The following is a 24320-nucleotide window of genomic DNA, read 5'->3' as shown; positions in this document are numbered from 1 at the left end:
GGCGCCTGGGTGGCTCAGTCAATTGAGCTTCCAGCTTCAGCTCAGGTCATGATCTCACGGTTCGTGAGTTCGAGCCCCGTGTCAGGCTCTGTGCTGACAGCTCAGAGCTGCTTCAGATTCTGTGTCTCCCTCTCTGCCTCTCCCCCACTCACGCTCTGTCTCTCTCAAAAAAAATAAACATTAAAAAAATTTTTTAAATAAAGGAAGAAGGAAAAAGTAGTCAACTGGGTTGAAGGTCTCCAAGAGGTCAGATAAGAAGTGACTATTGCATTTGGTCACTGGTGGCCTCACAAGACAGTCCAGTGAAGTAGTAGGGGCAAGGATGAAGTGAGGAGACAGAAGGCGAGGAAGCAGAAACAATAATTACAGATTAGAAAAGTAAGGGTTTTTCCCCAGGATTAGATTAAGGCATGTGGCCCCTCTGTCAAATTAATCATTTGGTGTTCTTTTCACTAATAGCCATTCTATGTACATCCATCCCTTCCACAAGCAATGCTGAGCATGAAGGTGGAGAAGCCATCCCCCACCCTCCTGTACCCCAAGGTCCCTCTCCACTCCAATGAGCAGCTTCTGGCGGCCTCAGGCCTGCACACCTCACTCAGCGTCACCACAGCCTGCAGTGACTTAGCAGCCTGGGGACAAACTATTGTGAGCTCAGGCAGCAGAACAAAGTTTTCCTTCTAATCATAATATGGCACTGTCCCTCAAAGGAGATTTGGTAAATACAGATTTTCTTCATCTTCCCTTCTGATGTGTGACTGATTCTAATAAGACTAGTGCTCTGGACACCTGACATGACTGACCTACCCAATCCTCACTCAGCCCTTAATAAAAGGTGGCTGAGGAAAGGTATCCAAGGGATAGAAACTAGTTTTGGTGTCATGGAGGGAAGGTAGAAACCATGTCATTTCTTTTCATTTCTGCAACTTTCTCTGTTCTCAGTCTATAAGACCTTCCCAAAGTTTATCTGAACCTCGGCACCCTGGTTTTAAATGCAGTTTTCATTCGGAGTCATCCATTTGGTATAAAGATCCCCATCCTCGTTCACATAAGCCATTCTAGGTGAAGACACAATGTGTCTTCAATGAAGATTAAGTTTAGGCTATTCTGTCACTCCCTCAAAGTTCCAATAAAGCCAGTTTACCTCAAAACTTGCCATGAGTTCCTCCACAGATGTGTAGCCAAATTCTGATGGTAGCCAATGCTCAGAAAAAAAGTACAGAAGAATCTCCCTAGGAATAGGAGCACAGCAGAGATGGTGATATACCAGGAAGAGTGATGCAGCACTCACCTGTCACAACTGGGTATCTCCTGGGTGTTAAACATCTCGGCAAAGATGAACATTCGTGCCCACCAAATGGTTTTACCACTGTCATCAAAGTCTTCCTCAAAAAGCACAGACTGGGGAAAGGGAGGTGGGTGTGCCTATACAAGGGCAACAGGAGGAATCCTCATGGTGATGAACTGTTCTGTATTTGTGCCAATGCCAAGATTCTGTGATAGTGTTACCACTGAGAGAAACTAGGTAAAGGGCACAAGGGATCTCTCTGTATTATTTCTCACAACTGCATGTAAACCTACACTTATCTTAAAATTAAAAGTTAATTTAAAAAAGAAAGGTAGAGGGGCACCTGGGTGGCTCAGTCGGTTGAGCATAGGACTTCAGCGCAGGTCATGATCTCACAGTTCCTGACTTTGAGACCCGCTCAGCATGGAGCCCTCTTTGGATCCTCTGACCCACCCCCTGCCCTTCCCCTGCTTTCTTGCTCTCTCTTTCTCAAAAATAAACAAACCTTTAAAATTTTTTTTAAAAATTAAAAATTACTGAAAAAGTAAGAAAGAGAAAAAGTAGAAGGAAAGAAAAAGAAGGAAGGAAAGAGAAAGGAAGGAAGAAAGGAAGGAAAGGAGGGGGGAAAGAGGGAGGGGGGGAGAGAGAGAGAGAGAGAGAGAATGAGAGAGAGAGAAAGGCAGAAAACAAGCATGATCTCACAATGCCCATCCATAATCAAGCAGCCCAGGAACGCCCTGCACCTACTTGAGTGTTCTCTAGAGAACTCAAGTTCTAAGAAAACAGCATTACAAAATACCTGGAGGAAAGACATTGTCTAGTGACTTTTTTTTCCCTAAGAAAAACAAAGAACTTAACTCTCCAGAGTAATTCCTTTTATCCAGGGATCCACAGATATGCGGATACTCTTAGGAATCCTATGTGAACCCTGATCTTTCCAGTGATTGGCCATTGTTCTGACAGGTGCTTCATTTTGCCAAGAGGCAGTAGCACCCCGCCCTTGTAGTGTGACAGGTTTTTTAGGATTAATCACCTAGATGACACATATTTCATTCCTGGGAGAATATGAAATCTAGAAATTTATAGCTACTATATCTTAAAGGTGTATAAGAGTGTTTTTATGTTGAAGGGTTCTAAGAACCTCAGGTAAATTACCCAAGGGATTTACAAAACTTTTCAACTGTAAAATAATATGGCACACAAAAGGTAAAATAGCTGTTTCCTACATAATTTACATTCCTAGTGTTTTAAGTGTATTATTGGTTTTAATACTCATTTATAGTTTTAAAGAGATTCAATCCAAAACATTAAAAATCCTCAGCATGGCACAACATCAAATGTAACACACAAACACACACTCCCCTCAGAATGATTCCAGGTATGTGAGAGGAGCAGAAATCAGACGGCATGGAAAGAAAAGCTGTAACTAGAGTCCCGAGGAAAGGGGACTTGTGGTCACTTTTATGGCTAGTTTGGTGGGGCAGAAGGGGTGAGGTCTTTTACACAAGCCACTCCTCTCTCTCCCTAAATCCAGCCTCCCATTTCTCCAACACAGGGTTCAAGCCTCTCCTGAGCAACAGTCCTTCTCATGTGGTTATACATTTTTTTGGGTTTAGATTTAGAGCAAATCAGCAATCTTCTAAGGAGGTACCTCCAGAGAAACAAATATTACGTGCTGGCGGCATGTGGTTGGGACTGAGAGAGCATTGAAGGGGCAGGTTGGGGAGACCAAAGTTCTGGATTAGTTCTGAATTATTCTCAACCTGTGGAATTTCTACATCAGAACTCACAGCAAACATCATCTATAGTCTAAATAATTTCTCACAAATACATACTATTATTTCTAAAGATAGACAGACATTTTTTTTAAAATAAAACACAACTTTGCTTGAAAGTTCTACAGCTTTTGCCGTGAAGTATTTTCTCAAGACACTCAAGGTCATTAACCCCATAGGTAGTCCCTGAACCCCACTACAACATAGCTTTTTCCCAGTAGCACCTGACAGAGCCTGGCATTGCGCCCCCATGCTGGGAACCCACACATTCTTAATACACGGAAGTCAGGCTGGTGGGTGGTACAGACAGCAAGAAATGCTGGGATGGGAAAGCGAATACACCACCATGGGCACTGTGACAGGGGCCCACACCATCATGGGGAGCCCTAAAGGAGGAGGAGGAGTTAGCTGGCTGTGGGGCAGGAGGGCAGCGGAATGTGAAGGAAGTATTCTAGGCCAACTGCACTACGTGCTGGGGACAAGTATTTTCTGGCAATATTGAACCCCCTGGCCACATTCAACCACTCTTTATAAAGCGCTAGAAAGCTGTTAAGTGCTACTATATGTTTTATAGTATATATAACCTCATGTAATCTTCATGGAAACTCTTTGATTGAGGAATTATTCTTACCTCGAGCCACTATGGTTTCCTGATTATTATGGACCCACCCCCACCACAGGCGCTAGTAGGTCCCCTGCACTTTCCTTTGTCTCTAACCTTCTAGGACCTCTGGTTTCTGCCTTTTACTCTCTCCTCCACAGAGCTGCTGATAATTAGCTTTTCCCTTGGGGATTCTGTCCCACAAAACTGATGAGACAGAGGACAAAGTATACAGGTCCTGCAGTCTCCAAGCACAAACACACAGACCTTTTCCTTTTTCTGAAGGATAAATTCGGCAAAAAACTGCCATATGCTGTTAGAAAACTGTAAGATACTAAAAATCACAGAAGAGGAGTCTGAATGCAGTTACGAACTCTTAAAAAATTCCTTCATTTATTGTCTTGAGTCCCTTTCTTCAGTGATTTTCCTTGATGATATCTTCTTTTGTATCTTATCAAACCTCTCTCCACTCACAAACTTCAGGTGTCCTTTAGGACGGTCATAGTGATTCTCTAATCCATGAAAGGTCCTTCAAGGACATATGACAGCACAAAACTCTAGGAATAAATTGGTGTCTGTTCACTAGTATCCACTTAATCAGGTAGACACTGTGCATTCTGGGAGATTCATGGGTCATGTCCTGCCTTTTCAACAGGACTCTTGTCCCACCAGAAACAGCCCTTCTTCCCTTGGAGCATTTACTCACAATTCTACCCCCAGGCTTGACAATAAAATCAGGAAAATGTCTTTGTTTAACTCTGTCTCTCTTCTCAAGAATTTAAGAAGCAAATATCCTAAAGATCTTCTAGAACTGTTACTTGCATCCAGGACCATAGGAGGTCCTTGGCTATGATGCCCATCTCACTGAATTCCTATCAAATCCATATCTGTATCTGCAAGCTTGAATTGGAAGTTTTTAAAGAGTTCAACTAGCTGGGCTCCAACAATGGGTCAGCACCGCTTCCATCTGCGATGGCCAAGCTGTGCAAAGCTGCAGCTAAGGGCCATTTCCTTTTCACTCCACAGTCATATTCCCTTCTCAACAGAACAGCTTTTTTTCTTCAGAAAAGTCTCTTACTTGCATTAATACAGCTCCATTCTCTCTGGACATGAGCAGGGAAACACAGAGGCACCTGCTCATCCAGATGCTCTTTCTAAAAAAGTAACCTAATTCATAGAAAAAGAGCAAGCCTCTTACTTGAGGTGGTTTGAAACTCTCTTCTCCATCCCAGTGAAAGAGAAAGATGAGGATGAATAGAAATGGCACAGCTTTACTTTCTAAACCCAGGAATTAGATCACAGTTTCCGACAGACCCCAATTGCTAGTGTTATTTACTTTTGTGGGCTTTCTTTTGCATCAGTAACTGGGAGCAACCTGTAACAAGTGCCATACGTTATTTTTTTTAAGTTTATTTATTTTGAGAGCGAGTGCATGCATGCTTGTCAGCAGGGGGAAGGGCAGAGAGAAGAAGAAAGAGAATCCCAAGTAGGCTCCACGCTGATCTCAGATCTCACAAATCGCAAGATCATGACCTGAGCTGAAATCAAGAGTGGGACACTTAACCAACTGAGCCACCCAGGCGCCCCATGACTTCCTTTTTAAAATTTAATTTTTGATACTTTTAAAATGTAAGCTTACATAGGCTTTTGTGGAGTTGAAATAAATGAAGTCCGCCTGATTGTCAAGTTTACATACACAACAATAAACTGAAACAAGGTGTTATAAGGTTAGCAGTTAAAAGCAAGGACTATGAGAGCAGACCACCAGGATTCAAATTCCTGCTCTACTATCCAAGAATTATGTAAAGCTGGGCAAAGTAGTAAACCTCTACAAGCCTCAATTTTCTCATCTGTAAAAAGGGGATAATGAAAGTCTCTGTTTACAGGGCTGTTGAAAGGTTTAAGTGAGTTAACATATGCAAAGCTTATAGGACAGTGCCCAGAACACAGGAAGCACATAGTAAATATGTATTATTATTATATCACCATTATTATTGAGAGTGACTTGAGATTTGATAGTACTCTAATATTTAGGACCAACTGATACAATTTAACAGTCTGGATCTCATCTACCTCTGACTTAACACAACTCAGTCACACCCCATCATCTGAAAATATTTTAATATCCAACAATTCTCTTCACTGCATTTTACATTAGTCCCTTTCAATTTCATTAAAAGTATTCTTTGAATATCTACTAATACATGTCAGACACAATGTGGAAAATCCAATCTATTTTCAAAGATGTTATTCTATTTGGGGATTAAATAAACTAATACACATAAAAAAAAGTAATATAAGACAGGAAAACGCTAAGCTGAGTATTATCAGGTAGTGAAAATGAACACTGAAAACTACTATTTTTATTAATTTTATTCCATTAACATGAACTAAACAGAAGTGGCCAGACTCCACTTTGGCAGTGTGGAAAGCGATAAGGATGGAGTCATGTACAAAGTGAACCAAGTAGAGGGAAAGGATTCTAATGACTGTCCTTATAATGGGACAAGCAAGGCAAATCCGGTGAAACGCGGTACCCTCCACATTCTACGCAGCTAGCCACAATCTTCACACCTTGAGAAATTTGAAGTCTAGTTAACACAAGGAATAACATGTGGACCAAATACAGGATAGCACAGCACAGGGGGGAGGGGGGAACATAACAAAGAAGACAAGAAATCTGTTTTCACCAGTGAAATGTGAGAAAACACACCGCTAAAGGCAAAAGAGGAGACTGATCAATGAGGAGCTCATTTTGTTCCAGTTAAGCTTTGTGTTCTGTACAATTCTTTTTCCACTTAATACTTCTGTAAAACAATCACCACAAAAAAACTCAAGCTGGGACAGAAAAGAGCTGATTTATTACTATGTTTGGCTTTCAGAGTCTTTGGTTGGTAATAGTATGACGATTTCAAGCACCAAAGATTCTATGTGTTCATCAGGAAGATGGTTTCTGGGAAATTTTTATTTTCCAGTGATGCCTAACTATAGAAGTGAATGTACTTTGAAGTCTCAGTACCTTCAATCACATTACCTCCTTTTAGATCACATATAACATTAAAATTAATAGTAATGATACAATTAAATGCATAACAAAAATTAGCCAAGGAAAAAATAAGGAAAATGATGATATATAGCAGAGTATCCAAGCTCTACTGCAACACAACCAGACAGCTCTCCAGGTCTTAGTGTGAAGAGTAGCAAAGGATGTGTGTGTGTTACAAAATGTGTGTGTACATGTATGCACACACACACTTACATACATGTGTATGTTTCTGTATGTATATGTACGTAAGTGCATATATATGTACAGTTATATATATGTGTGTATGTGTGTGAATACGGGGGTTAAGAAGAGCATGAGACTCCAAATCAAGGAACCTAGGCTGAAACCCAGCCCTGTCCTAGCAGCTGTGTAACTGAGACTTTAAGTGTGTTTGTTTTTCCAAGCTTCAGTTTCATCATACATTCTTTAAAAAGTTAGAAATAATATCAACCTCCTAAGGTGGTGGCAGTAAGGAGCTAACATATACAAGACACTTGAGTGAATGCCTAAAATATACTAACAGCTCAAACACAATAGCTATTATTATCAAGAAGGCCTGGTTCACACGAAGCAATGTCCTAATCATGAGACATGTGGTCATTGTTAGTAATATGCACACATTTTATTGATATATACAGGCACATTCACATATATAACTTATTTTTTTTTAATATTTTTTAAAGTTTATTTATTTTTAAGAGAGAGAGAGCACGAGTGGGGGGGAAGGCAGAGAGAGAGGGAGACACAGACTCTGAAGCAGGCTCCAGGCTCTGAGCTGTCAGCACAGAGCCCAACGCGGGGCTCGAACCCACAAACTGTGAGATCATGACTTGAGTCGAAGTCGGACCCTTAACCGACTGAGCCACCCAGGCGCCCCACATATATAATTTATTGCATGTGATGCATTGTAGTGCTCAACTGACATGCATGAATCTTGGAACCAGTAAGGAATAAACCAAGATTCAAATTTATGGCTATCTAACTTCAAAACTGAGGATCTTACATATTACTTCCAGACAAATACTGAAAAGAACTGGTTGGAGAATCCCATTCTTTAGGGACTATACTGTAGACCATGGCAGTATGAGACTGACATCCACCCAGATCATTTGACAAGTGGCCTTTTTCAACCTCATGATACCTGTACAATACTGAGGTCTGGCCTGCTTCCTCCTCTTTCCCAGGCTAGAGCTTGCCAACTCAGGTACTACGGCAGATTTAATGGTCAAAACTTAAGTGTTCAGAAATGTAGCACTCTGGCTTCATTTCTTGGTCAACAACTTGCCTCTGGATCCCTAGTATCATTAGTGAAGATGTGTCCTGATGCAAAGTCCAAGCAGATCCACCTACATAGAACCAAGAGTGCTTCCTCCTTTCTCCTGGGACAGGAGGGATACTAGTAATATGTTCCCAAGGGAACATATATGCTCATATATGCTCACATATGCAGAGCCCCCACAGCCCTGGATGTTGCCATAGAAATTTCCACAAAGCCCAGGACAACTGCAGAACTGAGTTCGAGTATTGCAGTGGTTTGCAGTCTATTTTCACACATAAGACCATAGCCTGGACCTGAGCAGAAAGCGTACGTATATGCCCCACCTCAACATTTCTTTTTGCCAACTCTCTAATTTCATTCTTCACCAGCTATCTTCTTCAGGAAGCTTTTGCAGTCATCACTGATCCGGAAGTCAAAGTAACTGTCTTAACGGAAAATACTATTCCGGCCAGGTCCTCTGGTGTGTTCTCCTGGGCTAAAAGCCTCTCACTTTACAACACAGGCCACTCACAGTCTGTGAACCCCAACCAAACCAATTGGCTCCATTAATTTAGAGGTGTTACTTCTCCTGCCCCTCCCTCTCCCTATGTCACCTATTTTAGAGCACTCTTCTGTATACTAACTTCTTTGGCCCCCTCCTATCCTTGGTCCCTATTTGGAAAAATTCCGAATCCTGGACTTTATCCCCTCTCTTTCTCCGTTCTTTGGGAACTGAGATCCAGACATCTAAATTCCTCATTTAACCTGCCCACAAATGTTAACTTTCTACACTGAACCAAAAAGTAAAACTCAATTTCCCTTGGTAAGTTTAGTATCTAAAGCTACAATAGGAGAATTTGTAGAAGGCCATACAAATGTCATGAGGGTCTTTGTCAGGCAAAAACCAAACAACTAAAAAATAAAAGAAAGAGGAAGGAAGGGACGGAGGAAGGAAGAAATTCATAACATCCAGGACAGAACATCCACTATATTGCCAGACCATGTAATAACAGGCAGTTAGTGACTATAGTTCTATTTCAAGAGACATTTAACCCATGGTGCATCTGTATCAGTGTAGTTAGGGGACAAGTCATAAAGTCATTCTATTGAATCGTAACAACTTTAAGGCTCAGTAGGGGGAAAAAAAGAAGATCAGGAGTTGTCACTGCTTAGAAAGTTCAACAAAGCATATGGAAATATGTTAGCAAATATGTTTACCTTAACTTGGACGTCAGTTTTCTTACTGTTTCTTTGACATATGTGCTTTGAGAAGACTTTGTCAGTGAAGAAGTAACTCCACAACCACTATACACGGAAAAGCTGGCACTGTCTCCAGAACGTGGACTTACATCTTCCATCGGTGCACTACGCAAAAACAAGCTGAGGCTTATAATTTCAAAGTAGGCATCACATTAGGTACTCATAAATTCAGAAACATTAATATGTGACAAATGGAATGTTAATACACCACAAATGAGGGCAAGGCCATAAATATGCTAAAAACTACCATTTACGAATTCTAAATTAGAAAAATTACTATTTATTCCTGACAAATCTTGTTCCAAGGTTTTTGGGGAGCCACAATTAAACAGAATTGACAGTAATGTATTCTTAGCAACAGTAGTCACATACCATTTGTCTCACTGGCTGAAAGGGGATCTTAAACTAAAGTTCTATTTTAGCCTGGGGAAAGGTACATACAGAAATAAAACAAAAAGGGGCAAAGTCCGTTGAAAGAATAACTTAGTCAAGATCTGGAAGAAGAAGAGTGTTCCAGGTGATGTGTAATGATCCCTGGCAGAAATGAGGTAGGACTGCTGGAAGAGTTAAGGGCCAGGCTGCAGGGGTGGCATGCAGGGGAAGAAGAAGAAAGGGGGAGAGGCGGGGGCTGGCGCTTGAGGCCATGGGGTGGAACTGGAGTTTATTCTAAGCAAAGTAGGCACTACCACTGGAGGGTTTCTTGTGCAGTGTATTGTGTTAATGAGACCCAAAGCTTTCAGTATTGTGGTAACAAAAAAAGTTTAAGAGGTCTGGGAAAACATGCAAGTTGGAAGACAAAGCTATGTAGGCAGGAAGGGGTCCAATCAAGGAGGGTTCTGCTTGTCAAGCAAGGAGGAGATTGTAATCCTTTCAATGCTAACGTTAAGACCACAGCTCTAAAAAGTTTTATATATTTATACCGTATGGGCCATTTAAAAATTGGATAACAGTTTAATCAAATGGAATGTGTTTCTACTGTCAACAGACTTTTGGCATTAATTCACTAACTTCAGCTGATATTTCACTTAAGATTAAGAACATTGTAACTAATGCTTGTCTATTAAAGAATACTTGCACAATATTGGAAGCCCATTGACTATAGATTCCTTTATGCTGAAATTTTATTAGTCTTTTAAAAAAATTTTTGTAAATTTTTATTTATTTTTGAGAGAGTGACAGAGCACGAGCAGGGGAGGCACAGAGGAGACACAGAATCTGAAGCAGGCTCCAAGCTCTGAGCTATCAGCACAGAGACCGACACGGGGCTCCAACTCATGAACTGAGAGATCATGACCTGAGCTAAAGTTGGAAGCTTAACTGACTGAGCCACCCAGGCACCCCTAAAGTAGTCTTCTAAGCAGTCTGTGTGCCTACCTCACAGAACTGTGCTGAGGGTTACCCCGGAAGTTAGCTCAATGCCAGGGCGCCTGGGTGGCCCGGTTGGTTAAACGTCCAACTTCAGCTCAGGTCATGATCTCACAGCTTGTGAGTTCAAGCCCCGCATTGGGCTCTGTGTTGATGGTGCAAAGCCTACTTGGGATTCTCTCTCTGTCCCTCTCTGACCTTCCCCCACTTCCTCTAAGTAAATAAACTTTAAAAAACCTTAAAGAAAAGAATTTAGCCCAATGCCTACTCTTAGTAAGTGCTCAGTCAAAAGTGCTTAGCACCTAATTATTATTGTTATTATGATCTTCCTTATCATCACTACCACTATTAATGAGTTTGATAAGATTCTTCCACTAAGATTGTTTTAGGGACACCTGGGTGGTTCAGTAGGTTAAGCGTCTGACTCTTGGTTTCAGCTCAGCTAATGATCTCACTGTGAGCGGCCTCTGCACTGGCAGCCTGGGGCCTGCTTGGGATTCTCTGTCTCTCTCTCTCTGCCCCTCCCCCACTTGCGCTGTCTCTGTCTCTCTCAAAACAAATAAACTTAAAAAGAAAAGACTGTCTATGGTATTAATTAGACCATAGTTCTAACCTTCATGCCGTAGATATAATTCCAAGATGATTCAAAACACACAACCTCATACAAAGCTAAAAGTAACATATCACACACACACACACACACACACACACACACACACAATGTGCTTTAGTTTTTTGGATAGATTTTAAAATTTAACTCAAATTTTAATAAATAACTCTAGGTTAAACCACTATCCATAAAGTGGCCTAGCAACATCATGGGGGAAAAGCTGGACCATTTATTCAATCAACAAATGTATCATCTTTTGAGTCAGTTGCTATTCTGGAAACCAATGACACAGAGGTGAGCAAGTCAGCCCTGCTCTTATGGAGTGAGTTAGGTCCTAGTGAAAAATATACCAAATCATCAAGTAGAATGTAAAATATTAAAATAAATAGATGATTCAATAAGACACTTTACAATAGGAATAAGTGCCCTGAAAACACCCGAGCAGGATGCTACGATCTGATAGTGCACCTTGTCAGGAGTGGGGCGAGCTATTTTCGATGGAGCGTGGAGATGCTTGGATGGAGACTCAGACACTTGCAGTTAAGAAGAAGAAAATATATGGCCCCGGGCCTGATGGGAAGACAGACATTCAGACAGACAATTCCACTGGTCTTGACAATGCCGTTGCTCACCGTTGTGTGTCAGAATGTGGCTGATATTTAACAGGTAATTACTGAAGTGGAACGGATTATGACAATCTGACCCTTGCAACAGTGGCTGTCTGAAATCCTGAGTTTGCCTGCGAGAGTTGGGGTCCCCAGAGGAGAGAATACTTGAACCAGAACTTGAAGGAAAGACTAAAGGCTTGTGTACAGCTTGCAGTGGGCAAAGGAAGCAATACGGACAAAGAGATGGAAGTGTGATAAAGCTGAACTAAAAGCAATTCAGAAACTCTGGGAAGCAAAGTAAGGGCTACAGGGAGGGGCAGGACTGAAGGGGACTTGTGCCTTGCTAAGGAGTTTGTCACTTATCTTGCAAGTGATGGGGCTGTGACAGGCTTTTGAGTAGAGCAGAGAAGTGAGGGGAATTGAGTATTTGAGGGATGCCTCTTGTCAGCAAGTGCGGAAAATAAAACTCCTCTCTGCTTTTTTCTGGTACTTAATCCAATGTGCTCCTATGCAAAAAGAGCCCAGGGTCTACATGCCTGGAAAGCACCTGTGAGAAGTTTGTCTAAGTGAGGGTAAGAGATTGCTTCCTTGAAAACATTCTTTTTATTTTATTGGGCATCCAAAATACTCAGTTGATTTTATCTTAAAAGTGACAAAAGTCTCACGTAAGAAAATTCTAGCAAGCAATGATTATTATAATTACATACACATATAACAACAAGATAATGAGCCACACGCAAAAAAAAAATCAAGTTCATAATTTCATGTTCACACCTTATACACATGTGACACTTTCAGTTCTTTGGCTATATTACAGTGATTTGAATTAGCTGCCTGCTGTGAGTAGGAAGTTAAGCCTGTTCCATTTCATTATCCCCAATCCTCACAAAAGAAAATGAAAAGGTTTGGGAAAAAGGTAAGAAACCCAGCCGTATTCTATTCTTTCTTGTCTCCTTTGTAAAATGAGGTTCCATTCTTAATTGCCTTTGCTTGTTGCTATTATTTTCTTTCTTCTTGTATTTAAACATTGATAATTACTTTGCAACAGTGTAATTGCACTCACTTGGAATTTGTATAATTGCAGTACACTCACCTTTCCCGATTAGGTAATGAAGAGTTTCTCTTCATTTCTGGAGTATCGCTACACAGCTCCTGTTTTTCTTCAAAAGACAGACAAAATGAAGACAATTGCATTTTGATGATGACACAATACAGTGAACTGAAAGAAGTCTTGGTGGTTTATTAACTACTTGTGGATAATCTGGCTTTGTATGTCAAACATCCTCTCGTAAAACTGCACAGTGTGTTCTTAATGCAACTTATAAAAACCTCTTAATAAAGTGTATATAGTGTATATACTAATCCAAGAACCTCTGTAACTTGTTTTTTGCAAGCTCTTTTTCATGATGCTTATTATCTGCTATTGATGTGCATAGGGGGGACTGCTGGGGGCCGTCAGGATTCCCTTCTCTCACCAGCCTCTGCCCAGACCACCTCCTATCTTCCCCCTAGGATCCCATTCTATTCCACTTTAGGTTCAGGTTCAGAAACATCCTAACAGATCCTAACCAGAAACGTGTCTCTAATAGAGAGTCAAACTTTAAAGCAGGAAGAGACTCAGGAGTCATCTCGTAGATCTTCTCACTGAGAGAACCTCAGAATTGTAGGTTCAGGGAGGGTGGTGATTCATCTACAGTCCACAGAAGAGCAGAAATGCTTTGACCCCTTGGATTGGTTTTAAGATGGGGGGGCAGTATAAGCAATAAGTCAATATATCCTTCTTCCACCTGTCTCTAGAATTCATTGTGATAACTGTCCAAATATCTTGTTCCACCAAGTGAACCCTTGCCAGCAAGTTTAGGGCCATCACCAAGTGGAACAGCACAGCAACAAAGAAAGTTTTAGATGGTAGGTGAATGGCTCAGGGTCTGCCTGACTCCTTTAAATAAAAGAGGTTTTCTAAGCACATTGCAGGCACCATTGATTTTACTCACTGGCTTGCATAATAAAAAGTGAATTTTTTTTTTTTAGCCCAACAGCCAACTAATCTATAATTACAGTCATTTGAAAATATTTCACAACTTGTTCTTTCCAAACCCAGGACGAGCATTTGAAATTAAATATTAATTTTAGGATCAAAATTGTATTAACAATTTTTCCATTACTATTTGGAAATTCAACAGGCACATACTTGAAATCATGTGAATAGTTTGAAATTTCTATAAAACACTGGCTTTAAAATCAAGAGAGCCTTACAAAAGAAATCCTGATTATGGGATTGCAAATTATCCTAATTAAGATGAAACAGAAAAAACAAGGTGTGATTTCTTAGGGATCTCACTAATGGGTTCAAACATAAAGATGTGAGTGAGTGACTGATTAGGTTACCGAAGCAACAAAGTATGAAGGAAGGGAGAGCTTACCACCAAAAGTGAACACACAATGATGGCAAGGACCCCGATACAACAAGGACTGGGAACAAGAACCAAAATGGGCTGAGATTTACTAGAGAGACTAAGAACGGCTTTAAAACTGATTTCAGAATAAGAAGAGGACAAAGAAAATGACAGACTTGCTGCTTAGGCCCAATGGTATAATATTAATATAAAACAGAGAATGGTGCAATGACAACAATATAATAAAAGAGTTAGCCATAGTAGTACGCAGACACTAAGAAAACAAAACTTTGAGTCCAGGATGCTTCCAGCTTCTCTATCCTGGGACATTGTTTTGGATTGAATATTATAAGAAGGCAACTCTAAGTTTAAAAACAGTTCAAGCCTCTCACCTGAGAGAAGGCACATCCCATGGGTGTAAAGGAACCAACGAATGTGGGTGTTGAACTAGCCTTAGTGATCTCAAGGGAATCACGAAAAGCAGGAAAAGGACTAAATAACTGAAGGAGGAGGAATGTCATTATAATTTTCAAAATACAGTCTGAAAATTAAAGAGCTCATATCAACTCTTTCCAAATTTCTAGACAGAATTCAATGCAGAGGGTGATAGGAGTCTACTGTGAGGGATGTCAGGCTGTGTGGCAGTGCTGGGAGCCCCCTTCTTAGGAACAAAGTGTCCCTTGGCCCTTCAAATCACATGAGATTGGCAGCTTACTCTCTTCCCACCCCTCTTCCCACTTCTGGAACAACCAATTGTTACTTTTTAAAATCCAAACTGTTGCCAAACTTGTGACATGCCACATAAGTCATATGAAAACAACTCAAACATGACAGCTAATAGATGTAATAGATGTAAACTGAATTCTTTTTTTTTACCTTTTTTCATAAGAGAAACTTCCTTTTTTTCTTGTTTCAATGAAAGATCAGTGCCACTTTTATCTAAAACCTGAAAAACAAGCTGTTTACTTAAAGCTGCACAAAAATACCAGATATATCACAGGGTGCAAAATGACCTTGAGTACCAGTGCCCACATCAGAGAGAGAGGCCAGGAGTACAGTTTACGTGCATGTTGTGAAGGGAGACAATCATGTGAGCTGTAGAAAATTATATTGGTGTGCATGTCAAGAATGGTTACATCAAAACTGTCATACATAATTCTACCATTTCTATATAGGGGTTTTGATACTTCTATCAATATCTGTACATATATTTTTAAAAATCCATATCTTACGTGAATGTAACAATGACTCCAACAAACAAGCCAAATATTTGATTCACCAGGAGCAATGATGGAGCCTCTGCTGTTTTGAGGAGGCTTATCACGCTTGTGGTCCGTACGGAGCAGACACAGAGCATGAGGCCAATCAGTGTCACTCAATGAAATGTACATCAGTACAATCAGTGCAATGAAAACCTTGGGGAGGTTGGGGCCTGGGACCTGAGACCCCAAAGTATGATGGGGAAGAAGACATGGATGGGGATGGGGATTACACTTGGGTGTTGACAGAAGGGTCGCCTGATCATTTGACCGAATTCCTAGAAATCTTCCTAAAAGGGGTTGTGGAGCCTTAATGTGTTGAAGCCAGTAAAGTGGGTGGCACTTGAGAGTGAGGGTGTGTGTGTGGGGGTGGGTGGGTGTGGGTGTTTGCTGTCTGGGTTGTGGGGGAAGTGGGAGTTGTGAGAGCTGAGGGGAACAGTGTGCCATCCAGAAGCCGTGTCCGCCATTGCTTTGGGAATCCTGAAGACCCATTTTGCAAGGCTCACACAAGACAAACTTACATTTTGGCAAATGTACTTCTTTAGATCAGAAAGAGAGAGAGTTAGTTTATGCCCTTCAGGAAAATGGACCCAGAACGTTCCCTTTGTGTATTTTGCAAATCTGTGAGAAGATGGGGAAACAGGCAGTGGAAGAGAAAAATGGAGAAGGCAGGGGTAAGGCAAAAGCTCCTTGATCTGAAGACCACCGAACAGGTGCTGAGACACAACTGTGTCCCCACGTCCATGACCTCGTGGAAGGCACAGAGCTGTTGGCTTTCTGGAGCTTGCCCACCGTGTCTGTGTCCTGCGCCTTTCAATCCCCCTCCCCCTGCCAAACAGACGTGGGAGGGAGAGGCTATCTCCCACCTTTTCTCTCCTCCCAGGAAACACAGGCATATATTTTACACGGCACTCTGTAAACTGTGCTCCATCAGGAAGCAGGTTAAATGGGCACACATGTAGCCTAGCAACAGAAGGCCTTTGAGGCTGTCCATCATTGCTGTTTCTATTTCACTCAAGTCCATCAAAAGAAAAGCCTTGTTAGGTAAGGGCAAATAAACAAAACTGATTCTAAGATGCTTTTGTCCATTTCAGAATAGTTTTGTACTTATACCGTAAGAAAATTTGTGCCCCAGAAGTAAATAAAGCGCACATATTTTCTAAAGTTGATTTTGCAAAATGACCTTAAAATGTACATCTTATTTATCTCTGATGTATCATAAAACTTAAGGTTTTCTTTTAATGTGCTGATATATACAGGAAATCTACATGCTTTTTTAAGTGCCTCTAACTTTGAACTAAACATTTTTGACCAGTTTATAAGCAGCATAACAGCAACCATAAAATAAGCTGACAAGAGGAACGATGTGATGCCTCTAGTTATATAATCACTTTATTGTAATCCATGATAATCCTGCTTGGAATGTGTTCATTTTCTTTGGTACCTCTTCCTTGTGATAAAAATCAGACAAGACGGAAGCAACCAAGATTAACAAAACTAACAGCACTCCCAGTAAGGAACTTTTGTTGGTGGTGTTATCAGCACAGCCTCGTGAAATTAATTGCTTTTGCATTTTATTGTTTAGTTCCCTGCTTTGAGCCCTGCCTTGTAGCGGCTGTTTCTGTGAGAGCATCAGATATGTCCCCTCCTTCCAAAAATGGCACCCAAAGCTTTCCCATCTGTACTGCAGGAGAGGTTTTCTTCTTTTCTTTTCCTTTCTCGTATTTTCTTTATTCTTTGGCATACAGATGCTTGAAAGATTTTGGATAAATAATTCACACCTACAGTATTTCCTTTCAAATACACTGTGTAAATATCCGAGTTCATAGGATGCTGTCTTCTATTACAATGTACTTGTGGCTTTGAAGGTCTGAATTTTTTCAAGTTGAGACAATAAGACAGGCAGTTGTCTTTTCAATGACACTATTTGTATATTTTGATACTACTTACAAAGCTCTTTCATATACATCATTTCATTAAAGAAGTGTTCTCCAGTCTCTTAGGCTTAACTGTGTTTCATACTCTGCAGTTTGGGGATATCTCTTTCCTAAGATTTTACCTCAGTCATGAAACTGATAACACCTTCCACATAGTAAATGAGATTATAGTCAAGTCTTAACATGGGGTTTTAGATCCCTTAATTAAAATTATGGTAACAAAGAGCAGAGTGGGATTTGTCATTTCTCCAAAGGATGCAGGGGATCAGCATAATACCACATGTTCAATTTTGTGAAGTATCTATTTAAGGGGATAAATAAATCATAAATAAGTTAGAGGGGAAAAAAAAAACCATACCACAGCCAGCTGTGTAACATTTATCTAATTCAGCTGTTAAGGATGTTTAAGAACTGGTTGGTATCCCTTTTTCTGCTTTCTTTCCTTCTATTTCTTTGCTCCTCCCATGTCTACCACAAGCATTTACTATTATCAAGGACCCCAAAACGCTACCAGACCAGTAACGCCTTCCTGCCAAACTCAAAGGCCCTTTCTGGGCTCCTGTGTGGCTCAGTTGGTTAAGCATCCAACTTCAGCTCAGGCCATGGCTTGTGGGTTCGAGCCCTGCATCGGGCTCTGTGCTGACAGCTCAGAACCTGGAGCCTGCTTCTGATTCTGTGTCTCCCCCTCTCACTGCCCCTCCCCTGCTCATGCTCTGTCTCTCTCAAGAATAAACATTAAAAAAAAAATCTAAAAATAAATTCAAAGGCCCTTTCTGTTTTCACTCTTCCATAGTAAACATTATGTTCTAGGCTCCTCTCTTTCATCCATAAATATATTCAATAAAATTGAGTTCTGGGGCGCCTGGGTGGCGTAGTCGGTTAAGCATCCGACTTCAGCCAGGTCACGATCTCGCGGTCCGGGAGTTCGAGCCCCGCCTGGAGCCTGTTTCTGATTCTGTGTCTCCCTCTTTCTCTGCCCCTCCCCCATTCATGCTCTCTCTCTGTCCCAAAAATAAAAATAAACGTTAAAAAAAAAAAATTGAGTTCCCAGTATGGGTCAAACACTGTTATGATAAAGATTACAAAGTCCTGCCTTATGGACTATTTTCTAGTGAGGGAAAAAAGAGATATTAAGTAAATAAAAAGACAGCTATGTTAAGTTCTGTGAAGAAAAGAAACACGGGCAAGAGAAAGACAAGAGCCCAGGTACACCACACCTGAGCCCCGCTGCCTTTCTGGACCCTGGTGTTCTCACCCTGCATCCTCCACCTCTCCCCTCTACCACTTTTCCATACACATGCCAGGTACCCTCTTCTCTCAATGTCTTCGGTTTGTTTGCTGTTGATTTGCTTGTGCCTCCAACTTTTTTCTAGTTTTTCCTCAAACTTCCTTCAGTCGGGCCTTTCATGCCAACTCTGTGTAAAAGTGTACTCACCCTCGCCACGCCCAACACTGACACTTCCTACCCTTTCCTCTGTGTTACTGTTCTCCTTAGCACTTACCATTATCTACCCTGCCACACAGTTTACTTCTTTGTCTTGTCTGTGGTCTGACTGCCCCCACTAGAATGGAAGCGCCACGAGGATGGGGAGCATGGCCCATTATCTTCCTGCTGTATCCCCAATGTCTAGGAGAGTAACTGACACTCAGTATACTCACAGAATCAAAGAAAGTCTTGACAGTACATGCGTGTTGCTGGGGGAAGTGGAGTCCAGGCATTGCAAACAGCCAAGGAAAAGTCAGGGAAGCAAAAATGAGCTTAAGGTGTTGGCGGTCAAGGAAGGTCAGGGTGGCGACAGTGGAATGAATGAAGGGACAAGTGGTAAGGATGAGAATGCAAAGGAGGTCAGGCTAGGTCATCTAGGGCCTCGGAGGGCACAGCAAGAACACTGAATTCTGTTCTCAGTGTGAGCAGAAGCCACTGGAGGGTTCGGAGGAGGAGAATGACGTGATCTGACCTATCTTTTAAATGAAACAGTCGGATTTTTAGACAGTGGAGGCCAACAGAAGCAGTGAAATCATTGACAGGGCCATTGCTGTGGCCCTGACAGAGATGTTGGTGAATCAGTCAGGGTGGTGGCTATAGAGGAGGAAAGCACAGGGGGTCCATTCAAAGGCTGATTAGGCACAATTGGCTGAGAGGGTGAGCACCCCTGTGTGAAAGAAGGAGAGAATTCAGGATACCTCCCAGGCTGTGGCCTGAGTAACTATGAATGGTGAGGCCATTCACTAAGATGGGGAAGCATAAGAAGTCCCTTGCAATTCCTTCTTCCCTTGATTTCTATAGCCTTCGGTGGCCCAAATCTCCTAGGATATGAATTTTTCTGTCTACACTTAATCCTTCAATGAACCTGTTAAAATTTCAGGGGATTAAACTTTCACCCTTATGCAAACAATGGCCTGATCAGCATCATCAACCCTAACTTTTCATCTTTGCTCCAATTATTTCCAACTGACTTCAGGGTGCCTGCACCTAAACATTTTGCTGAAACTTCAAATCTTTAGTCCCACATTTGCCCACTCAGATCCCCTGGTCAGCTCTTCTCTTCCTATTTGTAATAACATGTTGTTCCAGGCTGCCATCTCAAAACTTCTGTCACTGTTTAGTCTCCCATGCTCCTCTCCAATTTCTGCTCATTTTCCTTCCAAATGGTTCCATTTTCCTTGTCATCCTTATACTACAATCTTTAGGCAGCAGATGAGACTTGATTCTTTGGTCTTTAGTTTCTCCTTTGCCTAGTAGAGTACAGCAGCTTTATCACAACCCAGTTCATTTTTTTTTTTAATTTTAAAAAAAAGTTTACTTATTTTTGAGAGAGAGAGAGAGAGAGAAAGAAAGCATACATGGGAGGGGCAGAGAGAGAAGGAGACAGAGAATCCCAGGCAGACTCCATGCTATCAGCACAGAGCCTGATGTGGGGCTCGTACTCACAAACCATGAGATCATGACCCAAGCCGAAACCAAGAGTTTGGACGCTTCACTGAGCCAGCCAGCTGGGCACCCCCGAATCAATTTTTCTAAATGAAATCTCCATGGTTAAATGTTCCTTCTCAAAATGTGCCCACAGATCCTGACTGGTTACTACCTCAAGTGCAAACTCTTTACCTGGCTTTCAAAGCCCTTCTCAATGTTATTCTAAGTTATCAGAACATAATGTCAGTACTTCTTAACAAACTCCCTCTGCTATAACCAGACGGCTGTCCTCAGAATTTTCTAGAAGCACCACATACACTTTTGCCTCCACACCTTGGCCACCTTTGCCCATGCAGTTCTATCTGGTGTGCCTTTCCCTCTTTCCCTCTTGTAAATGCTTCCCACCTTTCAAGACAAATGCAAGTCCTTCTCTTTCCTTTTTATTTACTCCAGCCCATACTGATTTCTTCCTTTCTCTGAGAAACTATGAATCATAATTACAGTTTCTATTATTATTAGTAGCCAAGCATCTTATCTATGTAACCCATACAAGACTGGGATCCCGTAGCAGCCTTGATTCTTGCATGATACATCATAGCAGAACCTGGGTCCATCTCCCAAAAACAAACCCATCTCTATGAACATTAATAAACATATAGACTCTACTGAAGACTCTGTTCAGAAATGGAGGCAACGGTGATACACGGCAAAATCAATTTCAAATCACCATGAAGCACCTATATATCTACTGCCTCAACTGTTGCCTGCCTTCTCACCTCTCTCCCCACACTTTCCCCTCCAGCCTCTCCAATTCCAATTCCACAACACCAGGTTTTCAGCTTTGGGATTACCATCTTCCCTCCCTCAACCCCTCACGCACACCCCCTCTAGCTCTCCCTTTGCTTCCACAAAGTGATTTCACTCTCTCAATTTTCATTCTTTACTCCCATCTCCTGGCCCAACCAATTAAGGCTTGAATTTGCCCTCTTCATAAAATGGTTTTTAAAAATGTTTTTCATTATTTCATTCACTATTTTTTCACTATTTCCATTCTGTGCACAAATCATCACATTAATTCTCATAAAAACCTTGAAAGTAGATAATATTATTATTTCCATTTTATAGACAAGAAAACAGAAGACCATAAGTTGATACAACTGACAAGTGGCAGGTAAGTTTGAATTTGAACCTGGGTCTGTCAGAGCACAGAGCCTGTCAACTTTCCGTGAAATAATGCTAACACGTGGTTTTGTAAAATTATCTTCCAATTTTCCTGCTCCTTTAGAGCAAGGATCATATATTTTTCATGCGTGTCTCTCAAAATCTCTAACATAGTACTGTTCAATACATTTGTCTTAACGTTCATGGTTGTTGGCAGTCACTGGCACTTGAATATTCAGATTCATAAGTTGCTCAAGAGATTTTCCTTTAGGTCCAGCTCGGGCTGTATCATATACTGACTCTGTGTCTGTTGCAAGTCTGCTGGCGAGTTGATGAATTATGCTGTGGAGAGTGAGCATAGACCATTTTTCCTCTGAAGCCCTCAGGGCAGCTCTGGTTTGTATCTCATAAAGGAGCTGGCTCCGCCTGTGAAATTTCTGATGCTGTTACCAACAATCACAGCATTCTACAAGTTCGTATAGAAGCAATGGTAACATCATCAACCAGGAAAACTAAGAAATGGCCTGCTTTTGAAGGTAAGGCAACTTCGATCATCTGAAATCATGTTTTTGCGATACCCGAGCAGTTTCCCATTAAAAAACAATTTCTGTTAGGAGTTGGAAAAATGATACATATTTAGGGTGAATGCAGCTGATTTAGGGACTGGCTATGCAGGTTGTTTTTCTTCTTTCTCTACTTGCTTTGCGGCTGAGTCATCTTTTCACCTCATTGTCATATAGCACTGCTGACCAAACAGAGCGCTGTTAGCTGTTATTTTTGGGGTGCCGTGGTTTGGTCTTGTTTGGCTGCCACAGAGAATAGACATAGACACTGGAAACTCATCAGCTATTCCAGGTGTCCCCCAGATTTTGTGACATACCACGGAGCCCCTGTCAGTGGCCCTAGGGATTCACACCTGGTTGATGACTTTCCTGGGCTGGAATCAGCCTCTTTTGAAAGATGCCCCCAAATGCTAACCAGGTGTAATTGGTAAAGGACTTAGTTCTGAGACAGAAAGGTGCTTCCACCCACTCATTCCTTTATTCATATATCTTTCTTTAGCCCCAGAGAGTGCCACATTCTGGGCTAGACAATAGAGGTTACTTCTTTCATAGCAAATACAGAGGATTCACTGCCAAACTCTTGAAATACATCTGTCAACGACAATCTGGCCACTAAGTTTTCTAAAGTGTCTGCAGAAAACGAAATGAATCCATCTGCCAATCTGTGCTTGAGGACAAGTGCAAGCCAAAAATGACTGAAATGGACACAGAGGACAAAAAGACTCAAGTCAATCCGACCAAAATGGTGGTATCATTCCTGGTTATTAAATAGGCAGGTGTAGGGGGCACCTACGTGGCTCAGTTGGTTAAGTGTCGAACTCTTGATTGCAGCTCAGGTCATGATCTCACATTTTATGGGATAGAGCCCCGTGTCAGGCTCTGTGCTGACAGTGTGGAGCCTGCTTGGGATTCTCTCTCTCCGTCTCTCTCTCTGCTCCTCCCCCACTGGCACCCCCTCTCCTCTTTCAAAATAAACTTATAGAATAAAGTAAAATAAAATAAAATAAAATAAAATAAAATAAAATAAAAATAGGCAGGTCTAACCTAACCTGAAATAACCACAACAAATGTTCTTTCACTGTCTGAGCAACCTAGCTTTGCTACTGATATTCAGAGCAGACACACAAAAAAATGATTATTATAAAATTTGGAAAAACAGCAAATACCAGTATTCAGGAAGGCAGTAAATGCTGCTTCATATTAGAGTCAGAAAATATGCATAATGTCAATTTGGAACACATACTCCACCAAGATGAATAAAAGCATAGACACGTGCAACAAAAAGTTGGTACTTTTATCACTCTGACCTGAGTGTCAGAAAATTATTCCCACTCAACTTCTCTAACTTACTGTTGGCATTTGTAATTTTATTCCCCTGGTGTTACTGAATTTTGAAACTTTCTTCAATCTGATCATTTCCTTTCCTGACAATCTGCTAGAGTTTGGCAGCCTAATTTTCCCAGTCACCTTTCAGAACAGACACCCTAGGACACCTAGTCTGTACTGTCCCTTCTTACATCTCATCTGGTATGATAACTTGAGACGGTGACCTCCTTGCTAGGATGCTTGGTAATCTAGTCCCACTGCTTTGCTTTTATTTTTACTGCTTCTGCTAAGCATAGGGTAGTGACAGCTGATCAGATGGCTTCATTTTGAAGGGCACTGGGGTGGTATGGAGTTCAGATGCCAAAATTTTGCCTGGAGTAAAGTTGAACTGCCAATATATCACATAGCAAGGCACCAGAGTTTTTAATTGAACTTGGACAAACTTTTAATTACAACAGTACTGCAGGGCAATGTTCTGGTAAAGCAAAACTGTGGTAACCTTCGCTCAGACATTGATTCCCCTGACAGAGGCTAGTGCATTATAAGAGGTGACCTAAAAGAATTTCTTCTTCCTCCCATCTGGGGTTAACTGGGAGGTATTTTGAACTTTACACATAGGATTCAAAATGCCTGAGACAGAAGGAGTTCAGAATATCCAGTATTCATCAAAAGAGAGGGCAGGGATGTATTTTGAGCATGGAAGATGAAAAATAATAGAATTCTCTGGAGGCCAAAGATCAGGCAATGCCAGCTCATGGAAGGGGTTGATGGCCAAGTTAGGACCACAACCACATTACTACAAGTGATAGCCCTGGACAAGGAGAAGATTCTCCTTTCCAGGAATCATCCCTGTGATGATGATCCTGATGATTACTATGTGACTCTGGGTTGACAGGAAAAATTAGAGTCAGGTCTTAAGCAGAAAAGATCTTTACTGGATAGGTCAGATTTAG

General features: G+C 41.3%; 1 protein-coding gene across 4 annotated transcripts in view; it reads right to left on the bottom strand.

Annotated features, from left to right (window-relative positions):
• The window catches only part of MORC1 (MORC family CW-type zinc finger 1), a 165156-nt gene that overhangs the window by 10242 nt on the left and 130594 nt on the right, over positions 1-24320 (bottom strand). For 3 of the 4 annotated variants that reach the window (XM_047875488.1, XM_047875487.1, XM_047875490.1), the window contains 4 exons: positions 15084-15153; positions 12905-12971; positions 9187-9333; positions 1145-1232 (listed from right to left, as the gene is read on the bottom strand). In XM_047875488.1, coding sequence (XP_047731444.1) covers positions 1145-1232; positions 9187-9333; positions 12905-12971; positions 15084-15153 — 372 coding nt within the window. The remainder of the gene's footprint in view (positions 1-1144; positions 1233-9186; positions 9334-12904; positions 12972-15083; positions 15154-24320) is intronic. The other variant, XM_047875489.1, reaches the window with a different exon arrangement.

This window comes from Prionailurus viverrinus, chromosome C2 (assembly GCF_022837055.1).
Source record: "Prionailurus viverrinus isolate Anna chromosome C2, UM_Priviv_1.0, whole genome shotgun sequence".
NCBI classification, from domain to species: Eukaryota; Metazoa; Chordata; class Mammalia; order Carnivora; family Felidae; genus Prionailurus; species Prionailurus viverrinus.
Note: the sequence above shows the minus strand (reverse complement) of the source record. Positions and strands in the feature narration are given on the sequence as shown.